Source organism: Chrysoperla carnea, chromosome 1, assembly GCF_905475395.1.
Source record: "Chrysoperla carnea chromosome 1, inChrCarn1.1, whole genome shotgun sequence".
Lineage (NCBI taxonomy): Eukaryota > Metazoa > Arthropoda > Insecta > Neuroptera > Chrysopidae > Chrysoperla > Chrysoperla carnea.
In genome coordinates, this window is record NC_058337.1 from 87944161 (window position 1) to 87971051 (window position 26891).

The window sequence follows — 26891 nt, forward strand, 5'->3', positions numbered from 1 at the left end:
CAACAAATTTCATTAATATTTCTCTTTAATCATTCTCTTCTTGAAAAATTTGCAAAAGAGTATGTATTGCTATATTATTTTTAAAATTTGCCACTTTATGTCAGCCATGTTTTTTTAGCCCCGCCCATATGTCAGATCCCATAGCTATTGACATATTTTTCGTTTGACGCATGAAGGGTTTGACGTATGGAGTGTAGAGTAAACTACACTCCATGAAGGTTATAGAACAGGAGAAAGATCGCTATGTACTAAAGCATTAGCGTACCTGTCCATAAAAATTTGTAGAATTTATAGTTCATTTTTAAGCCACCAGCCGCGCTGTCATCAAGAAGTAGTATTTGTGAGGTTAGCTGTTGTTGTTAGCATAATGTACAAATTGATATATCATTTGAAATTAGCGCACAACAGCCCGCTTTTATTGATACTACGTATTGATCGCGCCTCACTTATTTTATCCATATTTCGGGGACAATATTTTCTATAGCGATCGTTCTCCTGCCTATATGCTTCATGCTACACTCTATAGTTTGACGTTTGAAAAAAAATCAACATGGACTGAAATCTGTATTATCGACTGTAAAAAATGTTTGGTTAATTATCATTCACAAACTTTTTTTCCGATTAATTAACCAAATAACTTACCGTTAAATAACCGGATAATTATCCTCTCGAATCACTACGTGGAGGGTAGCAATAGCAGTCTTTTTACTATTTCTTAATATCCTAGCAGCACTCATTCAAAAACTGTAGTAGTCTATTTTTTAATTCTTGTTACTGTCACTTTGACAAGTTAATTTTGAATTTTAGTTTGTAAACAACCATGTGTGATATGAATTCAACAAAAGACGAAAATTCACCTATAAAATTTATAATTCAAGCATCATCGAAAACCCTTAAACGATATATTAGACCTCTTTGTAATAACAACCAATTTTCTGATATCAATTTTCTAGTTGGAAAGGATAATCAGAAACAAAGAATGTCTGCACACAAAATAATTTTATGTAGTTGGAGTACAGTCTTTGAAGCAATGTTTTGTGGTAGTTTAGCAACAAAATCCGATGAAATTGAGATACCTGACGTTGAACCAGAAGCATTTATAAATTTACTGAATTTTATGTATTACAATAAAGTGGAAGTCAATCCGGAAACAGTTATGAGTACTTTATATGCAGCAAGAAAATATAATGTACTTGAATTAGAAAAGCAATGTGTAAACTTTTTGAAAAAGAATGTAGACAGTGAAAATATTTTTTTTCTTCTTAACCAAGCCCGATTTTATGATTTACGTAAATTAAAAAAACATTGTATTAATTTCTTTAAAAAGAAATTATCATGTGATAATTGTTTTTTATTATTAAAAGAAGTTCGATTAAAGCAAGAACCAGAATTAATAGAAAAATGTATAGATTTTATTTCGAACAATACAACAGAAGCATTAGATGCTGGGAATGGTTTCGTTGATATTGATTTGGAAACATTAATTTTGTTATTAGAACAAGACACATTACAAGCCTTTGAATCGAAATTATTTAAAGAAATTATGTTATGGTCTCGTATTGAATGTGATAGAAAACAATTACCTGTAACACCAGAAAATCAACGTTGTGTTTTGGGCCGAGCTCTCACTTTAATAGATTTTTCAATGATGACATTAAACGAATTTGAAAAAGAGCCAGTTCAAAGTCGCTTACTTGGCGATAATGAAATTCAACATTTTAGGAAGATATTATCATCAAATGCAAATTTTACAGAAAGACCCAGATGCAGTATTAGTCCTATAGAAAAACGTTTAAAATTTAATCGTGAAATGGAAAAATTTTCGAGAAATTTTTTACGAGGTTGTTATTTTATTATTAAAAAGACCATATTTGTTACTGGATTTATTTTACTCAATTTTTCAAAATCTAATGTAGTAGAGTTAGAGTTGTGGAGTCTTACATCGAATAAAAAGAACGGTGAGCTTTATATCACTGCAAAGCCAACCAACAATGACACTTCATCTACAGATACCTTATTAACTTTTATGTTTGACAAACCTTGTAAATTAACTAAACGCAATTACGGGATGAGTATGAAATATGATGTGTTTGCTGATGATAATGTAAGTATTTTCTCAAATAGTTGTTTAACTTGTTACTATTACTTTCCCGTTTCCTCAAATGTATTTAAATATGTTTGAAACACTTTATTATATACCGGCTGCACTGAAGCGCGAAAATGTATATTTTAATAGTAAAGAAGTCTTATTATCCAGTCAAATTAGTCTATAAAATATAAGTAAGGTTAAAAAAATTCCCATAGAGTTAAAAATTGGTATGAATGTTCAGAATACTATTATAAATGAATTGTGAAAAGTCTCCATCAATCCCCCTTGGGCAAACAATTTTATTGAGGGGGGAAGTTTGCAAAAATAGGCGTTTCGCGTTTTTCAGCAAAACGATGAGTTTCACAGCAAAAATAGTTCAATCAAAAATTATAGATAATCCGATTCTCTACCAAAAGTGTCTCTACACCTTTTTTCATAAGTATTGCCATTTTCGTGATATAGCGGTTCAAAGAATTGAACAAATTATTTTTTTCGTAGTACATTTTTGAACCGTTATACGAGTAAAAATATGAGGACTTATTTTTGATGAACCAGCTTCTTCTTCTTGGCGCTGTCTTTTCACAGCATCAATGTTACTCTATCGAGTATAATTTTTTCGACTTTGCACATGAATTTTTACAGATGTCTGGTCTTTCAGGTACTCCGAAAATTCACTACCTCTTTCACTACTTACGACTAACAGTATTTTGTGGAGTATGAGACTTTTGAAACGAGGCTGGTATACGAGCATCACAACACTGACAATTGAATGGAAGACATATGTTACTCAGGCCATGCTACTAAATAAAAATAGGGACGGAGTTCTTGACGTTGATTTATATTCTAAAAATTTTAAAATTTGTATGTATAAGATATATTGACTCATATTTTTACTCGTATAACGGTTCAAAAATGAATATAAACGTGCATATTACGAATAAAATAATTTTTCAGTTCTTTGAACCGCTATATCACGAAAATGGCAGCACTTGTGAAAAAAAGTGCAGAGACACATTTTGTAGCAAATTGAATGATCTACAATTTTTGTCCGTAGTATTTTTGCTGTTAAATTCACCGTTTTGCTGAAAAACGCGAAAAACCTATTTTTGCAAACTTCCCCCCTCAATAAAATTTTTTGCGCATAAGGGATTGATGGGGACTTTTCACAATTCATTTATAATAGTATTCTGAACATTCATACCAATTTTTAGCTCTATAGGAATTTTTGTAACCTTCAAAGTGTAATTTGACTGGATAATATTTATAAAAATCGTTATCAAAATTTCGTATTAATAATTTTAAAATACAGTTTTTACAAGATTTTATTCATATATTTTTTACCATTTTAGCAAATGCCGAATTGGAGATTATTACCAAAAGGCGTGATTGAACATTGTGGGCATGGGACAACGATGATGAAAGATTATTTCCATTGGAGTATAGACAATGATTTTGTTTCTGAAATTATATTTTATGAATAAAAACTATTATTAAAACTATAGAATTAAATTTCTTCATGTCTTGAAAAAACTTAAAACCTGAACCAAAATAATATTGCATAACATGATTTAAAAGAAAACTGACTGATTATTTCCACAATGTAAAAGTAATACCGACGCAAATAGCTTCTCAATAAACAAAATTAATTTAATGAATCTACCCAAATTTTTTCACTTCCAGCACACGAATTTTTTACAAGTGCCCTTATGATATTTTCGTTCATTTCTTAAAATATTTTAAAATCCAGACTCATCATAAAGATTCAACACCATAGAGGGAAATAATACAAGTTTTAAATTAGAACAAATATTTTCAAGATGATTGTTTATAGTACAACTTGAAGAGCGTCGCGACGCCAGACTGACCGCAATAGGGGTACCAGTCTTTACATTTCATTCTGAGCACTGCCGAAATTAACCAATAAATTAATTATGAAGGAACTATTTGTTAAAAAATATTTGTTAAACTGTTTATTAAAAAATATTTGATATTTTGATAGTGCCATAATTTATTAGTAAAAACTCATCGGATTTGGTTGTTGCCCAAAAATATTTTTAAAATTTAATTTTACCGGCATATTGTTGGTGCTGCCAACTGGTAGCCAATTTTCTGAATATGATGATGTGGATCATTATTTAAATGTTTGACATATTTCAAAATATTTAAAATGTCAAATTCACAAAAAGTAAGAGAAAATAAAATAAAAGAATTAATAGAAAAAGAGGTAATTTAATTTAAAATTATTGAAAATATTACATCAAATAATGACTTTTATAATATATTTAGGACCTAATAAATAGACAACTACAAGATATACTGTATCAAAGGAATCATATCGATGTTAAATTAAATACAGTATCAAAATTATTTTCCAAAATAGAACAGACAAGGAGAAGTGGCCAAGAAATTGCAAATACTGTAAACAATACTGCCGAATTATCGGATAGTATCACTGCAAAAATTCACCAACTTGATATTGCTCGAGTATGTATTATTAATCCTAGTTATTATTTAGAAAAAAAAAACACGAATACTCGGTTTATGATTTAATACTAGATGATCCGGTGAACTTCATTTTACCTCTTTTATTTTATTACTAGCAGATACCCGCCCGCTTTGCTGGGCAATTCCTCTTTTAAAAACAAATACTATCAAGATATAGCCCTCACTTATCCTCCCTTTTGTTCACAATTTTATGGATTTTAATTTTTTGCCCATGATACGCTTTGACACTGTAACTTTCTATAGGTCCAATCATTAAATTATCCTGATTTTTATACTTTTTGTATCAAAATTACCCATTCCTCTGAGTTTCGTTAAATTCCAAACCAAATTTTTTTTGCTATTTTCTCGATTTTATCAAAGGGGTACCCCTTAAAATAATTGCAAAACATCAAGAAATTTTTTTATCTCTAATTTCGATATAACTCATTATATAAGGTAATTTTGACCAAAAAAGTACAAAAATCGGGTGCATTTGATGACTGGTCGAATAGTTTTTGAGATACGGACTAAAATCGATCCAAACATTGCAATATCTCAGAAACTCTGCATCCTATCATTAAATTAACCTGATTTTTATACTTCCACCGAGTTTCATCAAATTACATTACTTATTATAGGTGAATCATCCCCTTTTCGCCACCATAATTACAGAGTTTCATATAAACTTTCAGCTCCAATTTGATCCTTTCAAAGAATGTCTCATAAAAATTGAATAATTGTAAGAATGCTCGTTTTGAGAGTAAAAGATTTTCGTTACGTTTGTTGTGAATTTTTCAAATAAAAGAGTCTAGAGTGGGGTCGGGATATCCTTCTAGGAAAACTTCCTGCCTACGCCAATGACAGCTGCTGCATCTTGACCAACATTGCATAAAACCTATAGTGAAACGTAAGAAGTTACAAATAAATCACAGCTGCCATTTTTCGTTTCGAAATTGACTTTTAAACAAATAAAATAATTTGTGACGAAATTATACTTCTAAGCTTATTATGGAAGCTTTTTTATAATTCAGTCATTTGTCGTATGCATGGCGCATGCGCATGAAGCAAATTTTTATTTGAATAACAGATTTTCTAAAAAAATAAATAAAATTAACAACATTTTTTCTGTCTGACCCAATCAAATTCAGTTATATTTAAAACAGTTAAATTAAGATTTATAGATAAAAGTTGAAGAAGCGAGAATGTTCAACAAACACTTAAAATTTTAAATATTTGCAGGCCCGTGTTTTCGACTGTCAAACCCGTTTGAATGATTTAATCGATTTGAGATTATGCAGTGATGGTGTTCTACTGGCTATGAAAAATGAGGAATATGAACAAGCTGCCGGCCATATTCATCGATTTTTATCAATGAATCAATTAATGCTTCAACAAACAGCATCCGACATATCCGCAAATACAAACAGTATTACAAATGCAGTAACAACATTACAAAATGCTTGTACAAAATTGCATCAAATCGTTAAAGCAAAATTCGATGAAGCTGTTAGTAAAGGAGATTTAGCTTCGATTGAAAGATATTTTAAATTATTTCCTCTTTTAAATTTACATGAAGATGGTCTTTCTAAATTTTCGTTGTATTTATGTTCTAAGGTATAATTTATTTTAAATTTAATTGTTGGTTAAAAAAAAAGTCTTCTGTAAAAAATATCGAATTTTGAATTGCTTAGAGAAAAAAATTTTATTTATATTTTTAAAATTAAAAAGATTCAAAAACGTCCAAACGAATTGTGTTTGAGTTTCGTTATCGAAAAACATTGATTATCAGTTTGCTACGATTTTCTCTTCTCTTTCAGACTATTAACCTCTTAAGGTAGCTTCATGATTTTGAATCAATCTTGCATTTATTTTGCTGATATGAAATTTTGCACAGTTAGTATTTACCCAAGAGCGTGCAAGAGGCAGAGCGTGCAAGAGGCAGATCGGGATTGCCTCCGTAAAAAAATTAAATTAGTTTTTTCACATGAGATTTGAAAATCATGTGTAATTCATAAATTATTTTAGTTTTTTGTATAATTACTAGCATAAAAATTGGCAATATTTTATTTTAGATATATGAAACATCTACAAAGAATATCGAAAAAGCTCTTGAAACATCACAACATGATAAACGAGCACACATTATCTATGCAGATATACTAACACTATTATTCGAAGGTGTTGCACGAATTATTGAAATTCATAGTCCACTACTAGAGACGTATTATCAAACTGGTAGATTATTATCAGTTATTCTAATAATACAAAAGGAATGTGATCGACAAACTAGAAAAATTTATAACGAATTTGTAAAACGGCGACAAATTGTAAAAACTATGACACAAATAAATGATTATCTGAAGAATTCATCAATTACAAAATTAAATAATGATAAATTGGATCCAAAATCACTTGATGTACTCATTACTGAATTAAGTATTATGCATTCAAGAGCTGAAATGTATTGTAGATTTTTAAGTAGACGTGTTTTAGTAAGTAATTTTAAATTTGAATATTTGAAAAATTATTTTCTAATAGTACCTTAATTACTTAAGTACTGCACCTCTCTTTAGAGACCCCCCAAACTATATAAACGTAACAGGTTTCCTAAGATATTACTGACTAACACTTGAAATCTATTAGGCAACTCAAACGCAGAATATCTGCCCGGTATGCAAGAGATCGTGAGCTTCACACTTTATAGAATTGGGGGACGAAAAAAGTTCTTGTTACTTTTCCCCTAAAACGAATGTTGAATCATTTTCAATTTTGAACAGTTACTGTAACAACTACAATTAAAAGTACATCATATGAGATTTCAAGTCCATTTTCGCGTAAGTCAGGTTCAAATTGGGTTCTTTGCAACTATATTTTTCAAGAAATTGGCTTCTCTTATTTTTAGCCGCCACCATATTATATCGATTATATCGCCATTGTGGATCATCAAATTATATATCACCAATCATTCGAAAGTGCTTTATATATTCCAAACAATTTGAGATGTTAAAATTTCAGTTGGACATCTTCATATTTATGACAAAATCACGATATTGTTGTATCTCTTGTTTTCTTTACTGTATATTATATATTACTTGAATAGCTATTTAAAAATAAATTTTGTTAAAAATTTTTAGACAGATTTGGAATCAGCTTTACCAGAAATTAGTGCCGGAAAAGCTGATGTATTTAAACAAATGTTAAAAACCAGTGAATTAAGCCAATGTATGCATGAATTGATTAGCAATTATTTACTTTTTGAACAGTTTTTCTTAGAAGAATCTGTAAAAAAAGCAATTTCATTAGATACACCAGAAGAAGGTCAACAAACTTCTAGTATGGTGGATGATGTTTTCTTTATTTTACGAAAATGTGTTAGGTATGTATAACTTTATAATATTTTAGCTTAAAATTGAATTAAGAACAACATTCCAAAATATTAAATCGCTAATATCAGGGGCGGATCTACTTAAAGACTTTTTGGGCTGCAGTTTTTGAAAAACTTATAACAATTTTTTCCGTTGATTCTTGCCAGACTTGTAAAACTTTATTTTTGCTGTACCATTCTTTTTTCTCGAAATATAAAGGAAATAAGTTTCTGTTTTCTAAAAATCATTGCTTAGGAATATATTAAATTAATTTTAAAGAAACTCGTTCATCATTCTGGAAACAGGAGTCAGTCTCTCAACTAAATAAAATAATTTTTTTAAGGCGATCAATATCAAGTGGAAGTTTAGATGCGATTTGTGCAATGATTAACAATGTATGTGGTATTTTGGAAAATCATTACTGTTCAATATTACGTGAAAATTTACGACAAGGTTATCCATCTGGATATTTAGATTTAACGCAAGCATATAGTGTCCTTCAAACGTCTATACAACAAGGTCGTATTCAATCTGGGAACGATTTAGATCAATCTAGATTAAGTTTTATTGTAAGTAGTTATATTTTAAAATTGAATTAACATTAATATAATATTTAATAAAAAACGAGTCTCATTTTCTTCACAAATTTCGTCTCAATGAAAGATGGGCTATGAATCTAAATTCATTATTGTAAAAGCAGGCCCGGATTAACCATGATATACAGCAACAAATTTCGGCGGAAAGTTTAAATATTTGGTTTTTCCTTGAAAATCTGGAACCTGATAGTAGTGTTTCTGATGAGGACGCCGATTAAAGAAACAGACGGTAGATTAACGAAGGGTAAAAAATTGTGGTGAAATATTCGTTGAATAAAAAAGGGACCCTTGCTTTTGTCATGGGGCCTCCGATAAATTACCGAATTTGGAATTTTCTTTTAAGTAAATTTAATTATTTCGTGAAAAATTTGGAAAATATCGAAAACAATTCAAATTTTATATTCTAAAACTTTGAACGAAAATTTTTCTATAAATATTGGCGAATGTTTCGATACTAAATTTTAATAAATTTTATTTCCCACAACTGTACTTGTAATGCAAATTAGTTTTTGTAATATAAATCGAGAAATTCTTAAAATTAAAAATGACACTGGCTAACGGTGCTCTTTGGCTAACGGAGTCCCAATTGGATAACGATCAGATCGCAAAACACTAAAGGTATTTTCGTCATATATTTCTATCCTCTATTCCTTATTTTTGGGTACTCTGCATCTTTGAGAAAGAAACAAGGATTTTAAATACACTCTCGGTTTTCTTACATTCTCGGTAAATTACACTCTCGATTTTCTTACAACACTAAATTTTATTTCATTATTTTATATTTAATAAATTTTACAGACCCATTTAAATAATACAAGCGTCAGTTGTGAGTATGTGGATACTCTGTGTACAGCATTAATGGAAGAAGTTGTTAAATCAATGCCACAAATAACTTCAAATGATCGAGAGAAATTAGAAAGTTGTATATCCGGACTTTCTGCAGTTACCACAAATTTAAAATCAATTGAAGATTATGGTATGGAACAATTAAGATCAAGTGCAATTAAACCACGTGTCAATCAATGGCTTGATGAATTTTTAAATGTTCCTCATGAAATTACAGAGGTTAGTTACATTTAAAATCATGATTTATGATCGGGTTTCAATACTTTAATTTTGGTTAATTAAGTTATAGCATTCAATGAATTTAATAATTTCTTGGTAATCGTCCTTCATCTAAGTCTTGAATAAATAAATGACCACTGATATAATTTTATTCGCATTTTGTGAAAGCCTCATTCAAAATAGTTATGAACTGATGGAAAACCCCATTAGGCTTACCTTCGAACTTCACAGATTGGGGTTTGCTCACATGATTTTTTCCTTTTTTACTACTAGAGATAGAGATAAAAGTCTCAAAGGCCACTTACTATAATTTTATGTTGTGAAAAACGTTGTAATGTCTTGGAAAATCACGACTTTTGAGAAAACTGTGTTTAAAGAATTATTTACTGGTTCTAGCGACTATTTTCGAAAAACATAAATCAATGAAATTACCGTTACATTTATTACTATTGCATATATTAATTTCCAAATTAAACTTGAACCTAATGTGGCGTTTTCTCTTGGCTACAAGAAAAATTCCATCAAACCATATGTATTTTGTCTGAATAAGTCTTTTTATGGCTGAATAAAAGTCTTTTTTTTCAAATATATGTTAATTAATAAAAACTAAAGATGTTGATTTAGTAAACAAAATCTATCATTATTACTTTTAAAGGTGGTACACTATTTGCTTAATTTATAGGACGAATTGTCAGAATATGAGGCCAAAGAAACGTTCATACAAACATTAATTATGCATTTAGAACATTTATTAAACTCTTTCCGAAATGTGCTAACCACATCAAACTTCGATACACTAGTAGGAATTTTATCAGCAGATGTAACAGCACGCTTTGAAAAAGTGATATTTCAATCAAAATTCAACAGGGTAAGTTTTATTTTGTTATTTTCAAAAGTAATTATTTTTAATAATAATTTATTTTCTGCACAGTTGGGGGGTCTAATTTTGGATAAAGAAATTCGAGCTTTAACAACATATTTAACATCGGCAACATCCTGGTCTATCAGAGATAAATTTACAAGATTAATACAAATTGCAACAATATTAAATATGGAACGTGTAACTGAAATATCTGAATATGAACAATTAAGTGGTGAGAACTTTTCATGGCGATTAACACCAGTGGAATTACGACAAATTGTATCGTTAAGGACTGATTTTACTCCAGATGAATTAAATAAATTTAAAATATAGTTATTACTTATATAGTTTTATATGAATTCAAAAATCGAAAGTATGAAATACAAAATTTTATTAATATATTAAATAAAGACATAAAATTTTTATATTAACTATTATTTTACATTTCGAATATTTTTAGGAAACAAATATGTGTATCTTATTTTTTGTGATAGGAATATCAGAGTGTCTACAGCTTCTTAAATGGCCTGAAATAGTCCTAGAAACAAAAAATTACTACTAAAATCATGGAATAACTCTAAATTTTGTAAACTTTCGTGAATTCTCTAAATTTGTTTTTCCTAATTCGTGATTTCGTGGTTCATATCTGGCCAACATAATTGTTTTTTTATGATGCGCAGATATTATCGTTACAATTGCGGTCGAGCAAACAAAAACTAAAAAGGACTTACTGGCGAATTTCGCACATAGGAATAAACAAATATGTTGTTTTTAGAGAAAAAATTTGAATACTCTGAATTTTTCAGGATTTAATCTTAAATACCCTGGAATAGCCCTGGGTGAAATTTCAGGGTCTGTAGGCAATCTGAATTTATATTATGGAGGGTAGCCTTAATAGTTTAGATATAGGTCAGAAATATTGTTGGAATTAAGAAAAAATAAAATGTATATTTTGATTCTTTAAAATCTGATAAATGTAGGTCTGATAAATATTATGCTCCATAGAAAATAGAATACCACAGACGTCGAAAAGGTAAAGATATAGCATCCCTGTGTAAAATACTCTAATTATGCACACTCAGTCGATAAAATATGCATGTACACCACAGTTACACAAAATATATACAAGTAGGTTAAAGAAAACGTGCTATTGACTAATTTAATAAATCTAGAATAAACATGAATGAATTTCTCTGTAATAGTGTGTGATGAATAAAATAGTTTTAAAAATAGTGGCTTTTTCCCCATTTTTTAGTCTTTATAAATCAATTTGGCATGTTGATTCGGTTGAAAGGTTTTCCTTGTAAATTGTAACATGTAGGTACTATTCACAATCATCATGACTGTTTTTGCTGTAAAGTTTTTTAGGATTACTGTATATTTTAGTCTTTTAAATTCAAATACCTAAAAAAATATTTCGAAAAATTTTCGAAATCTTTATAACTAGAACAAATGGATGCCAATATTTCAACAATTACTCAGTCAATTGTTTGTTTTCACTTATTATAATAAGGATTAATTATTTGAATGCATTCTAACATGATTTGTAAATTCACTCGCAATGTAGTAACAGTTTTAAAGTTACTGTATTAGGCGAGAAAATGACGTGTTGTTATCATTCTGTTATATTAAAATATTTTAAATATATAAAACATTATAAATTTAAGTCGAAATGTCACATTTGATGTAACGACGGTCGACGTGGACAAAATATAAAGATCTAGATATAGAAAATTTTTTTAGAAATTCGCCCATCGTAGATTACGTAGATTAACGGGAAACTTTTGGTTTTTTCTCTCATTTGCCCAAAATTTATAAATTACCTACATACAAAAATGTAAAAAATTGCAGGAGAGAGGAACTTTCGAAAAAATCCAGATGATAAAAATGCATTAAAATTCTAAAATCAATCAATATAATTATTCCTAATAATAATATCTGAAGGAGATGATATGAACTAGCATTCTTTGTTTACCAACGCTTTGTTTGAATGGTTTCGGATATTGAAAGAGAGATGAAAATTATTTTTCCTCGAAAAGTGGAAAAAAGTATTGTAATACATTATTTCATTTATTGACTGGTCAATAAATAAGAGATGTATGATGCAGATTTATTTACGAAAGATATATTTTAATGTTTTAATTTACTCCATGGCTTCATGTTCCACTCCGTATAATTGTGCATAATATGGGCAATACATATTTTTGAAGAAAATTAACTGATCTACAAAAATGGACTCTTTTGCTTATTAGGTTACTGTAAGCGTTTAAAAGATATTCGTAACCAAAGTTCAAAGAATGCCTTAGAAATTATACGATTTTAAATCATTTATTTTTGGAAATATTTTTGAAGTTATACTTCTTTTGGCGCGTTTGGATGAGAGTGAATTTGTGAGCTGCGCGCGCACGAACGACATGATGAAGTTAGCCACAGAATTGAAATAATAAAAAAATATATTTTCAACACTGAATATAGTTACAGTACTGAGTGTTCATACTATACACTACATAGTACTTATATCCCTGAGCCAGTTCAAGTCGATGGTTGTGAAATATAGTATTCATATGAATAATTAATTTTGAATGAAAGAAGTATAACTTCTAACGCGTGTACATAAGTACACACACTCTTTTTTTTTAAAAATTGGAGTTTTCAAAAGCTTTTCAAACTATTTCTAGATAAACTCAAGCAAGACAAAAAGTGCATGGTGAGAACAAAGAAAGACTTGGGTGCTAAAGTTTTATTTATCGCCTGTTTTATTGTATGCATGCAAATCGTGAACTGTGACAAAAAGAACAGAAAAACTTCTGGAAGCAGTGGAAATGTGGTTTTATTGACGAATTGAGCGTATTTACAGTACGTTTACTTGATGGTGAAACAGTTCATGAGTATTCGTTTGCTTAGTTTTTGGTATTATCCTAGCCATATATAGAGAAAATGGGCTGAGGGATACGTACCCAGTCTTAAGGTACCCAGCTGTCTATGTAACAGAGTGTGGTCAATTTCATGAAGGTATTGCATAATCCATTATATAAGCCATGTCTATGATCCTTACAAACTTATAAGTTAACGCAAAGCGTAGATACCATAATGAAGAAAAGGTAGAAAGTATTTTTAGCAAAACTAATAAATGCGATCATATTCCGATCACAAAGTATTGTAGTAACGTTTTTACGAACCATTCAGTAAAAACATAATCGTATTTGTTCTACAATAAAAGTATATCTTCGTGTATTATATGAATGATAGATTCAATAAAAACTGAACAAGATGGTGGAATTATAAGTCAACTTGCGCAAACACATGCATTTCTGATTGGATATATTTGATAATTGGTAAAATCATCCGACTTTTAACCACCGGCTCGCTCTCGGCACATTAATAATGACAGCACGTACAACAGTGAATATTTGTACACAATAAACACTAAATGTTAAGAGTACACTTTGACTACAGTAGTAGTATTTTTTGGTAGTTTCGCAATAGAATATATAGAATTATTTAAATTTATTGTGTGATCATTGAATTGTAGTGAACTAAAAATTATATTATTTATAAATTTATCAAGTGTTATAAAAATATATAATCTATATATATATGTATATATAATATATTTATATATATTTATATAAAACCATTTTGTTGTGTATAATAAAAGGTGATTTAAAAATTTTTGTTGAAAATTTATTGAAAGTTTAAAAAAGCAAAGAAAATAATATCAAAACAGTGTTTGCATTTTGTTTGTGTAAATTTTTCTCTTGTTCTTTATCAATGAATTTACGAGTGTGTGTGATATTTTTATCGTATTGTTGAAAACGTAATAAGGTTAGTATTTTATATAAATTTTTATTTTTCGAAGAGAATGTATTAAGGTGTTGGCTATTTTCCATTGGGTGTTACTCCATTATTTTTCTTCCACTTAATAAAAAAAACTGAATTCGGTTCAATGTTTTCTACAATCTAAAGTACTTATATGTCAAAATTTTTGTTGTTGATGAAAAATTCCCAAAAAAAAGATGAAAACACGTGATATATGAAAATATGAACTTGATATGGTAATCTATTTTTGCTTTGGCATCGAATTTTATCATTTTCTGTGTGCACCAGAGTACCTAGTTATCTTTATTTTTAGGTTCAGTCAATATTTGTTATTTCACTTTGACGACCTTTTTCTTATTCAAAATAATGCGGTATAATTTTGTAAATAATGTCAACTTTTTGGTTTCATGTGATCTTTTGGACATTGTTAATAATCGCACTTGCGTTAATTTGGTTATATACTTCAATAATTTATTCAATTTTTTAATATCGTATGTACAATAATTAATTACAAGGCAAATATTTTTAAGCTTAGGTTATAAAGTGTAATTAATATATTGTAATTTATTTATATTGACTGAATTATATTAAAAATTAATGATTTAAACTGATTAATTATATTTGCTTAAAAGGTGTTAATAGTAGTTCATTTAAAAGTCTTATTCTTCCCATTTAGGCCATGATTTTTTTAATTGTATTTAGATTTCACCCGGACATATCCGATTTCACCCGGACATAGAGTAAAATCGAATATATTTTTTTGATTACCTTAACTTCCCTTTAATAATAAAGTGATTTTTTGAGTGAATAATTTCGAAACAAAAAATGAAAGATTCTTTTAATTTTCTTCATTAAGTACAGCTACTTTAAGGGTCACTTCAACTCCAATGAGTAAATGCCTCAAGTTTTTGTAGATACTTTCAGAATTATCCATAGAAAAAATTGAGAATCCGTTAAAAATCTATCAGGAAATCGCGTTAAATGCAATGTCTATAAAAGATGATTGGTTAGGCCCTCGCACTTTTTCAATAAATTTCAATAAATCAAAATCATTTATTATTTGTAGCATTTTTGTTTGAATTTAGAAAATAACCAGGTATTTTTTCTTGTAATAAAAGAATTTGGGTACTATTTATATTATCACCTAACCGTCAGATATTATCTTTTTTAGTTAATTCCATAGATAAAATATTGGTTAATTCATCAATTATTAAATTTTTGGCGACTTAATGTCTGGTTTAGTCTATACCAGTAGCTAGGTATTTATTGTATGACTTTGTTATGTATATACGGAATTTTGTCATGTGTATGTATTTTTGTAGAAGTAACCAAATGAAAATCGACCATGATGGTTGAATTGTCGTTAAATTGGGTTGAAATACTAATACTAATTTGAGAATATCCATTTCAATGCCTGTGATTATCTAGAGTTCGATTGACAGCGGCTAATAGAAATAGTGTTTTAGGTAGTTAAGGGAGTGGGAATATTTTTTATCAATGGGGCTTTTCATTTATAAAATGATTCTTTTTTGTTTTGGACTGTTTTCAATTAACTAAAGACATATCTTTTATCTTCTATCCTTGCCAAAAAGCGCTGCTTGAAAAAGATAAAATATATTTAACTTTCTTAGGTTGAATAGTTTTTCGACAACTGTCCGAAACAAAAGCAAATCGATGAAAAGGTCTATAGATAAGTACTTTATTCGGGGATGTTTTGAATTTCGTATAAGAAATTCTTTTAATGTGTTCCCAGTCTAACTCGGAATATGAGATTACAATCGCTATTTTTCTTTTTTCTTATCAACAAATTTTTTTTTCTACGTAGGTATATGTTATAAGAATTTGATTGACAATTTAACACGTGAAAAATTGCAAGAAGTTTGAACTCTTGGAAGGATCGAAAAAAAAATTTTTTTATTTAAAAAAAAAAAGATGTACTTTCCTTTCAACATTTTATTTGCGTATTTTGCTGTCAATGACTTCTTTCTGTTGTCAATGACTTTCTTTTAAAATAATACAAATCGTAACTTGGAAATCAAAAAAATGGATTGTAGGTTTTTTTCTGATACTATTCAAAAATTTTATTCAAGTTTTGATTTTAAAACCTCAACCATTTTAATTAATATCATTCAAATAATGAGCATTCTGAATGATATATACGCGATTCGATTGTCATACTAAATTTCTGTTAGTAGCTGCCGGTTTAAGCTAAATTTTAAGTCAGATATGTTCGTAACGCAATAGTTATGAACCTTTTAAAGATTTAAATATTGCAATAGGAAAAATGTTTAATTAACACTCGAGTAGAGCCAGGTCACAATACTTAATAAATGTAATACACCTGATAAGAAGTAATGCAATACGATTGTAAACAAATTTTACTACGTAGTATTTTGCTTCAAATTGAAAACAAGCACCTTTCTGACGAATTAAAAGCCCTTGTGGAACTAAGAATATATGTAAAATTTTAATTTTCAATATTATTCTAGGATATGATGCGACAAAAAATCCATGAACCCTAACTTTCAGCCGCATGGCAAATAAGCTCCTTGGTCGATGTTGAGAATGTTCACTCATGGGACATATATATGACAGAGCGGCCATTTTCGAGATAGAGGGAGGATGGGGGAAAATTGAAAAAAAGTTTCTACTCCTTGTACCCATACCAGGTTTACATTCATTTGTTCCGCCAGCTCATTTAAGGACGTACGGCAGTCCTGTGTTCAATCGTATTTACTGTAATCATAAAAATTGTAGAGGATAAAATTATAATCAAATTTTGTCTGAAACTTTTTATTATAATTTGAACCATTTTTGAAATAGAGGGTGCAGAAGATGGAGCGCTCTGCTATACGTATACTCAGTGTCACTAAAAATGCACAGATTACATATAGTATTATATGTAATCCGTGTATTTTTTGTGACATTGAGATACCTTAGTGCAGAGTCAATATTTATAAATATAAGGTATTAAATAATTATTTAAGGTGTATTTAAGGAATTATTTAGTGAAAAAACCGCATAATAGACTGGGATTCAAGGTTGATCCTACACTAAGGTACGTATATCTGAGCTCCTTCTAGTTTAAAAACGGTTCAATGTATAAAAAAAGACTTCAGACGAAATTTGTAGATAATTTTATTCACTAAATTTATCCAGGAATGGATGGAAAAATTTTAAGATAATACATGTAATTGAGTTTATGATATACTAAATCTTCTCAATTATATTATGATTACTGAAGATAAGTGATGTATCTAATTGAATTTCTAAACTTACATTGTATATTTATTTACTAACATTTAGAGTAATTCAGTCAAATTAAACATGAAAAGGGCAAGAACGCTACATCAAATAATATATATACAGTAGAATCTCGATAACTTAAACCTCGGTAACTGTTACTTCAAAAAATACTATGTTCCCTTCCCATCAGAGCCCAAAACCTCTATAACTTAAAATACGCAACCTCTATAACTTAAATAAATAATCTCTGTATAGGCCCTCAGTAACTACATAGAAACATGTACATACCTCTATATTAACTAGGGTACATAGAAACATGTACATACCTCTATATTAACCTTTACCTAACATAGACACTTGATAACTTAAAACCTCTATAACTTAAAATATTTTGTGTTTCCCTTGGACTTTAACTTATCGAGATTCTACTGTATATATTTTTTTTTTTACTTTGTAATGTAAAGACAAAATTAAATCCAAGTTTTCGACCGTGTCAGGCGACCGGATTTTGACTTTCAGTTTTATCGATTTTGACCCGGAAGGACTGGCTTTTTAGCAATGATTGTGGATTTATTTTTAAAGTAGGTTACAGGACCGCGTAATATTAGATAGAAAAATGGCTTTCTGTGAATCTTTTTCTAACCCACCCCAAAATGTTCTTTGAATCATTCTGACCAAAAGCTCTCAAGGATCTTACTTTAGTAAATATTTAAAAAATTTCTATGAAATCAGGTCATGAAATATAAAAAAACTGTTATGGAAAATTGATTTGCGATAAATGACATTAATTTTATAAAAATGCAAAAAACAATATTTAATAACATAATATTTGTAATAACTTTGTAAATAAAATAATACTACAATGATTTTTTTAATAAATATTTCTGATAAAAAATTCATAATTAATTGATTAAATAGATTAACCAACTGTATAATTAATGTATTACTAAGATTAATCGAAGAAAAAAAATCGATTAAAATAATATTAAGTAATAATAAATATATTGATTATCAACAAAAGTTAATCGTAATCTAATCAAAATTGTAATTTACTCAAATTGAAAATGTGCGTTCTTGATAAGGAGTTTTTATAGTTTGAAAATCAGATGTCTATGTGATTATGATTCGGCTAGATCCGGATAGATACGTTAAAAACGTTAAAAAAAATTATAACTTAATTATTGGGTGCGTTTGGCAGAAAAAAGCGCTTGAGAGCGCTTACTAGCGCTGAAAAACAAACTGTACAGTTTTCGGCCAGGACATGTTTGCTAACACAATATCTTCCATCTCTTCTTCATCATTCACAACATTATTTAATATATTATTCATTATTGGTAATTTTTTAATATGAATAATTTACAAACATATATTTAAATTAGGTTATTTTCTCCGGTTAAAGCTAACTTAGCGTCCTAGAGGAATATAGCTATTTACTATATGACAGCGCTTACCGCTTAACAATCGCCATTTTGCTTACAAGCGCTTATAATATCAGCATTACTTCAAAATTCAATGTGCAGCTGTTACTGTATGCCCAACTTCTAATATCACCTTCTATTATTTATTATCACCTGAGCCTGCAAAAAAAATTATTCTTAGCCAGGAAAAAAATAAGCCAAATCTGCCGACAAGTCCATTCATGCTGGAAATACCTCAAGTAGAAAAACGAAAGTGTAAAATCATCAACTTTAGATAAAAACTTTTAAAATTTTAAATCTTTGTTAAAACGAATGTTTTTCTCTGAAAAATTGAAAAAATCGCTGTTTATAATGAAATAATATTGCCCATTGCCCGATAAATCGGTAGTTACATATTGAAAAAATTAAACTAATAGGTTTTTCTAGGTTCTTGTTTTGTTCTTTGTTTTTCAATGTTTTTTAGGATGCTGAATCCTTTGCCGCATTTTAACAAAATATCTTAGATCGTATCGAGATATTTGCGATATATAGAAAGTTTAAAGCAAATTTGGCCGTATAAAGAATAAATAAATAACTAGAATGATTAAATGTAAACAACAACAATAAGTAATAATAATAAATAAGTGGATAAACAAATTAAAAAAATTCATTGAGTTGAAAAAATTGCATTCGTGTCTAGAACTCGAATAGCCTAATTGGTAGGGCGCTTGACATGAATCCAAGAAGTCCGGGTTCGAGTGCTGGTTCTAGTGTATTTTTTTCAATTCTCTTTAATTAACTAGAATGATCTTTTTAATAAAATGCATAGTTTCGAAGTTAAAAGACAAAACTGGAAAAAAAAAAATGAAAAAATTTCGCGGTTTTTTTGCAAATATCTCGAGATGTTTTAATTTAGTTGTAAACTGCATATTCGAAATCAACATTTGAGTACTTGTCATACACACACAACCGATTTACTGCTACTTGGATATTTCTAATACTTAAAGAAGAGCAAACCATAACGTATATGTTAGAGATGAAGCAAAACCTTAAGCAATAAAAACTTTTCTCATAATTTACCAAAAACTAAATAATTTTTACTTGAAAACTTGCAACGTATATGTCACAAATGTTTTTGTAGCTAAATATTTGTTTCCTCGTAACCAGCCACGTATTTCCACAGCTAATCTCTTTTGTTTTATTTCACAAACACCTTACTCTTTCGTCTTAAAATAATTTTGGATTTTAATAGTAATTTTTCTTTTTGTTACAGTGTCAACAATGCTGCAAGATCTGACCTAAATTCAGTGCTTCTAAAACAGCGAAAATGCTGCTTCAGAAAGCAATCGTATTAATGCTGCCATAAATCGTAACCTATATACGATCCACGTTACGATTCGTGTATCAGTGTCGCGAAGATAAAAAATAAATAAGAACAAACTCGTTATATAATTTTGTTGCCCCCAAAAGTGAGTTATTGCCTCGGTTTAATCTAACTACTTACTATTAAAATCGCTCATTAATTATTAATAATTGCAAGAAAATCTCTATATATATATATTTAGTAAAAAATACAGAATCTAATTAAAACAACGACTTCTTTGATCGAAAACAAAGAAATTAAATAATTAATTAAATCGTTACGCACAAATATATATATTGTATATATTAAATTAATTTATTTACGAAATTAAGAAATAAATAACAATCGAAAAATGCTATCGACATTAGAAGAGGATAATTTTACGGTAACCCCATCAACCATATCATTAGATATGTTCCCATCTCATATTGATCCCACAGGTATAAATATATTACCTGATAGTCCACCAACGCCAAAAAAAGCACCATTAAAAACATTTGCCGAAATTCAAGCATTAATACAACAAAATCGTAAACGTGATGTGAAATTAATTTTACGTGAACATGCATGGCCATTAAATAGTAACATACGTGCACAATTATGGCCCATATTGTGTAAACAACATCAGCATGGTAAAAATATGATGGACAGTTTTTATTGGGATATGGTGAATCAAATATTTGGTACAACTGATTTACCAGATAAACCAATAATGTTACCCCCGTTCGTTGAGTCAACGCATTGTTTAACGTATCATTTGACACGTAAAGGACGAAGTATTGCTGATCGTATTGTGTCGGTATTGGGCTATGCGTGTCCGGATATCACGTATAGTCCGAGTTTATATCCTATTTGTGCTGTATTGTTACATTATTTGAATGGTAAGTTTACTTTTATTTTACTATTATTTATGTTTAAATAGTTTTTAGAAATTATAAATAAAACTACGGTTACTAGATAAGTCAAGTCGAAATCCAGGACACAAAAATTAAAAAAAAGTATTGGATCTTATTCGTTGCACGAATTTAAGATATCAATTTAAATTGCGTGTATAGTTGGGGAAAAAATGAGTCGAATAATATATTATGGCGCAGGCGTGGCAAATCTATATACAGTGTGTCGCATTTAAAATGAAGACACCCTCTCATTTTCGTTATTTATAGGAATATCGATTTGAAATTTTGCAGTCATACATGTGATGTGTCAAATTGGGACATGTGGTAAACTATTTGTCAATTTGTAGTAGACCAATTTTAAAGTTCTGATTTCGGTTAAGGACGTTAGTAGAAGAGTCATGTATGTGTTACTGACGTTCATGCGTCAACGATATTAGTAGAGAAATTAAAAACAATATGATAAAGCGATAGTTTCAATGATTTTCTATGATTTAAAACAGGAAAAATGTCCTGTTATCGAATTAATTTCATTAAGTTTAAAAAGTGACTAAAAGTAAGGTTTAACATGAGACTAAATGGAAAATATAAAACGATATTTTTCAAAAATTATATCGATAACCATACTTGAAACTTTTACCAGTTAATTATTATTTCAACTTTTAATAGAATTTCAAAAAAAATTTCTATTTTCTACTAATTTAAAATTCTTTAAAATTTACATACTGTTTCCCTATGAACGCACATAGCAAAACAGGTACACGCATGAACGTCCTTAAGTGTCTTAAAAAATGTGACCCATCATCCTATGATTATGGAAAATTACAAATCTATATTCTTATAAATAACGAAAATATGAAAGTGTCTTCATCTTGTTTAATGTTTAATGACATCGAAATTGATTATTTCGCAATTGTAGTCCACGATGTAATTACAATAACAAACGAGCGCCCGTTCATAAAATCACTCGCGTTCCTTCATGGTGATATAATAGTTCATAGTGAACTTAGTGATAGGTGTCACATGCCATCAATGATACGCGTGTCATTGGTTCGCCATGCAGCACCCAGCTCTATGACAATCTTATACCTGCGAATAAGAAATGGGCTCGTACGTAGGTGTGTGTGAGATAGCCATATATAGGTAAGTATAGAATATATGGCTAGAAATAATAAAAGATTCAATTATATTATGGTCGAAAATATATTTTCTTCCCCCCGGACGACAAGTGTCAACTTTCGTTCCGCTCTGCTAAACAAAGTTATCGCTTTAGTCTCCGTTGAGCAGAAAAATACACCACGGAAGCAAGTAAATAATGTATCACTCAGATCTCATGTTCATTGTCGCCCGAGGCAAAGTCGCAGAGCGTGTCCAAGCGTGTCTTTAATCCACAATCATAAGATTTTTTGAAAAATAGGTTGGTTCTGTAAAAACTAGAACATTTGTATAGTTTTCGAAAAAAAAAACCAGGCACCAGGACAGACGGTGTATATACACATATCCTGAAAACTCAGTACGTCTGGTAACTCTAAATAAAACTAGTTTTGAAAAATCATGTGAAAATTTAGATATATATATTTTGTAGTACTAAAATTGAAAAGCTGAAATTTTTATTAAGCTGCTTGGAATAATTGATATTTTTGCCTATTTATCGTTTGTCTAACCATTCCCGGTGTCGTCTTTTTTTAGCTAGTGGATATTCATTTTAAGCTTCAAGTATATTTTAATATTAAGGACGTTCTCAAAAAAAATGAATGGTCAAATTTTGAGAGCAAATTCTGTTAGAACTTAAGAAAGTTAACGAAAATTATGTAACTAAAGTTTCAACTAAAAGTTAAGAATGAAATTTTTTGATATATACCATGGTTTTTTTTTTTTTTTTTTTTTTTTTTTTTTTTTATAAATATTGATATCTAAAGATCTATAGAAAATTGCTTTTAGAAGAAATAACTCACAAATGCCATTAATTCCATCATTTAAATGTATTTTATGGAAAAACTTGTAACACAATAAAACTTTTAAAAACACTTCAATATAGGATTTAAATTTACCTGCTAATAAAGGGCATTAATGAGAATACATATACACGATTTAAAGATGATTCTTAGAAAACTTGATTTTTTTGGAGCGTCCTTTAGCTTCAAGTTTCATAGATACAAAAGAAAATTTAATAAAAATCCTATACCCTTTATGCCATTTGGTTTCTAATTTAATTGCGAGATTAAAGCACAAGCTTTTCCATTTTTTCAAAATTAAATAAACGAATAGCCTTTGTTAAATATGAATAAAATGGTTCGAGGGTAGTTTTGGTTATGAATAATGTGTCTGTACGTGTTGTAGTATTAATTTCTATTCATTTTCATTAAATCGCAAAATAAAATCACGTATTCTTCGTCAGACAAAGTTGGTTCGAGGCTCTAAAATTTATCACGAAATGGTTATTTGAATGAATTTTTTTGAAAGTTATGTGAAATATTTTGAATGGCGTTTGTTTATGACTTTTTTTCTAATTGAAATATTTTCTGTTGTCTTCAGTCACATGGTAGAGGTATAAATATTGTATTTTTCTCACGGGAAGATTTTTAAGATAAAACTACTGCAAATTTTATTTCCAAAAGTAGTAGTTGTCTAAATTATTATGTATTTATGAAGATTGTAGCCAATAAAATAGATAGATAATTTCACTACGAACTTTTTTGAATCGTCGAAAATTATTAGACGTAGAAAAAAAGGTTATGCAGGAATTAGTCCATAAATATTGCCAAAAATGCATTTTAATGGAATTATTCAATTGTACCCAACTTCCATTAATCCAATCGAGGTCACTAACGATTTTTTAAAGGTGTCTAACTTAATAGAGACGATAAATTTTCTCCAGGTTAAAAAATTTTCAACTATAAAAATTCGCGACTCCAAGAAACCATGGTATAAACAAATAAAAAAACATAGAACATTTAGCATAATTTATACCATAATAACTCGAGTTCGTAAGCCAATTAGTAGAAATTCCCTTTTCATGCCATTTAATTATACAGAGTGTCCTTAAAGTAGTGACCCAAACACAAACCCCAGATTCAAGTGATCATTGCTATCAAGTAAACGCCTATTTTTTGATATTACATAAAAATCTCGCTAAAAATGAAAATAGCAAGTTCATATTGATACCATTTTGTAGCCTAAATTCTGGAAGTTTTTCCCGGTTATGTAAGCCTTCTGGGTATAACCTCATTGAGCAGATTTACGATACAAATATTTGATGACAAAAATTAATGATATGTCTCCCCAAATGAACGCTATCAAACTGTATTAGCTCAACACACAAAGCGATATCAATTGTACGTAAATTTGTTGTTCTTTACGCTGGCATCATAAACATTTTTTATTTTAACCTAGCATAAAGCTATGACAGTTTTACTTAAGAGAAGTGCTGTTTTTCCGGAAATTAACAAGGCGGGTGATATCTTGCGAACGAAGCCCAATCGAATTAGGTAATATAGGTTTATTTGATAGACAATAATCACTTGAATCTAGAGTTTGTGTTTGGGCCACTACTTTAGGGACACCCTGTATGTTCTAAGATAATGTTTACACCCTCTTCAACCGCCATTACAGTGCTATCTATGGCTTCTTGAATTCGCGAATAATAATTTAAAATTCTCGTGTATAAGAAACATATTTGATAATTCTGCTAGCGTATAAGTATAGAGATATTATTACGTATATATTTTCCTGGATATCATTAGTTGCTATCAGCAGAGTCTGGCAATGAATCAGTATTTATTTTTATTCGTATCACAAAAACTTTATGATATTTATTTAGAAAAATAATTTATTTGAAAATAATAAAGTTGTTAAATTTATTTGTTTGAAAATATTCAAACAAATTTTTGTGAGGGCATAAAATTTGTCCGGTAACGGTAAGAACGGCTTTCATAATATGTTCGTGATTTTCTCCTAATGTATGATGTGAACCAAAATGGTTCTTCATAGTTTAGCTCTCGCAAATTTATAATTATTTTCTTTTTATACGCTGTATATATGAAATATAAATTAATGTATGCTAATTTTGGTCGCAAGTTTGTATCGCTTAGAAATATTGATGACACGAACAAAATTTTGATATATACATATATATTCCGTCCGTCTCCGCCTGTCCGTCCGTAAACACGATAACTCAAAAACAAAAGGAGATACCAAGCTGAAATTTTTATAGAGTTCTTGGATCCCTGGGACCCATCTTAGAAACTGTTAGAGATAGAACAACAGTTTAAAAGTAAAAATGTTACTTATAAAAAACTAACCTACAAAAATAAGTTTTTATTAAATTAGCTTTATTTCATTTTTGTATATTTTTTAAAATTTAATTTTATTAGCTTTATTTTTATTTTTTTGTATTTTTTAAAATTGTTATTTCTTTTTTTATTGTCACCACGAGCCTGCTTTCAAGGTTTCAGCTCGATGGAATTACGGAAAAACGGTTAAAAATTTATCTAAAGTTTTTTCGGCAGACAAGCAGAGGCTGCAAGTTAAAATAAAATTAGTAAAAAATAAACTTTTGTTTAAAAAATTTTTTTGTAAACATCATTGTTTAAATCGTGAGGGCACAAATTAGGAAAAAACTTTGGTGTCCATTTTCTCAAAAACTATAAAATATAGGGTAGCTTATAGGGTAAAATATGAGGTAGCTTCGACAAGTGATCTTCTGAAAGATTATCGGAAAACGGAAAAAATTCTATTAAATAAAAAATTAAAATTAAAATTTTCTAATTTATTTAAAATAATGCAAGCACTGTCGTTCAACATTTTTTATAAAGGGTATTTCAACAATTAACTCAGTCAATTGCTTGTTTTCACTTGTCTTATTTCTCTGTTCTTGTCATTTAAACAATAAAACTTCTCTCTTTATTTGAACCTGCAGTTTAAGACAATTATCGTAAAATTTTCATAATTATGGATTTTACAAAGAAGATAAACATAATGACAATCAGAGTTTTCTTTCACTGAAAAAAGTGTAAATTAATACCTTCTAAATCGTAATTAATTTTCAATAACATAATCAATCCACAATTTCGACATTTTACACAGTAATAAGCTTAATTAGCACTTAAAATTGTTCTGATTTTTTTCCCATGATAAAAACTATTTCCCTGACATGTTTGCAGGGGGGATTAATTGATATTATACAAACGTATATGGTGTCTATACATGAGCTTTTTTTCAAAATAGATTATCATATTTGATTATAAGTATAGTTAAATGACTTTCTGTAAACAGACATTTTCAAACTTAATAGATAAATATAAAATATATAATATTTGATATGATAACAGAAACTAGTAATATCTAATAGCAACAAATTCTTTCTCGAACATTTGGTGTCATCAGTTTATTATAAACAATTCTAAATATAAATAAATAAGTAGAAAATTACGAGCTCGGGCGTTACCCGAATATACAAAATTGAATTTTTTTTGGAGATTGTTAAAAAAGTATCGTTTTCAAAAATATGTCTGCGTAAGGTGCTTTTTTGTGCATGCACTCACATGCGTCCAACAGTATGACAGATATAGGTAACTCTAATTTCTCATTAACTATATGCCTTTCTACCAATAATTTAACCTCAAAATCTTCTTTTGGCTAATTCGGCTAAATAGGAGTAAAGCATTCGATTTCAGTGTATCAAGTAGTACTGAGGCCTAAAAATGACAATTC

At 29.0% G+C, this 26891-nt stretch overlaps 4 protein-coding genes across 8 annotated transcripts in view; all 4 read left to right on the plus strand.

Moving 5' to 3' along the window:
• Positions 1 to 605: 605 nt before the first annotated feature.
• Positions 606 to 1297, plus strand: LOC123291984 (BTB/POZ domain-containing protein 2-like; the record flags this gene model as incomplete). The annotated part of the gene is made up of 1 exon (XM_044872483.1): positions 606 to 1297. A coding segment is annotated over exon 1 (477 nt), but the record flags the coding sequence as incomplete, so codon positions are not given.
• A 55-nt stretch (positions 1298 to 1352) lies between these two features.
• On the plus strand, positions 1353 to 3588 carry LOC123305586. The gene is made up of 2 exons (XM_044887358.1): positions 1353 to 2104; positions 3439 to 3588. The coding sequence occupies exons 1-2, from the start codon at positions 1544 to 1546 to the stop codon at positions 3568 to 3570; spliced, it is 693 nt and encodes a 230-aa protein (XP_044743293.1). The 5' UTR covers positions 1353 to 1543; the 3' UTR covers positions 3571 to 3588.
• A 668-nt stretch (positions 3589 to 4256) lies between these two features.
• Positions 4257 to 10794, plus strand: LOC123291994 (conserved oligomeric Golgi complex subunit 4). The gene is made up of 9 exons (XM_044872494.1): positions 4257 to 4313; positions 4376 to 4573; positions 5813 to 6187; positions 6646 to 7065; positions 7708 to 7949; positions 8282 to 8507; positions 9333 to 9599; positions 10282 to 10467; positions 10531 to 10794. Exons 1-9 carry the CDS (start codon positions 4257 to 4259, stop codon positions 10792 to 10794), a joined length of 2235 nt encoding a protein of 744 aa, XP_044728429.1.
• A 3320-nt stretch (positions 10795 to 14114) lies between these two features.
• Positions 14115 to 26891, plus strand: part of LOC123304994 (GTPase-activating protein skywalker) — a 101537-nt gene continuing 88760 nt past the window's right edge. For 3 of the 5 annotated variants that reach the window (XM_044886573.1, XM_044886576.1, XM_044886577.1), the window contains exons 1-2: positions 14116 to 14286; positions 20197 to 21167. In XM_044886573.1, coding sequence (XP_044742508.1) covers positions 20639 to 21167 — 529 coding nt within the window. In that variant the 5' untranslated portion in view covers positions 14116 to 14286; positions 20197 to 20638. Of the gene's footprint in view, positions 14287 to 20196; positions 21168 to 26891 lie in introns of all 5 variants that reach the window. The other 2 variants (XM_044886574.1, XM_044886575.1) reach the window with 1 other exon arrangement.

Excerpts from the sequence above, each read along its gene's own strand:
- LOC123305586 (XM_044887358.1), top strand. The coding sequence starts at position 1,544 with ATGTTATGGTCTCGTATTGAATGTGATAGAAAACAATTACCTGTAACA. Across the intron at positions 2,105-3,438 it reads ATGTGTTTGCTGATGATAAT|CAAATGCCGAATTGGAGATT; the intron begins GTAAGTATTTTC and ends TTACCATTTTAG.
- LOC123291994 (XM_044872494.1), top strand. The coding sequence starts at position 4,257 with ATGTCAAATTCACAAAAAGTAAGAGAAAATAAAATAAAAGAATTAATA. Across the intron at positions 4,314-4,375 it reads AAGAATTAATAGAAAAAGAG|GACCTAATAAATAGACAACT; the intron begins GTAATTTAATTT and ends TAATATATTTAG. Across the intron at positions 8,508-9,332 it reads AATCTAGATTAAGTTTTATT|ACCCATTTAAATAATACAAG; the intron begins GTAAGTAGTTAT and ends TAAATTTTACAG.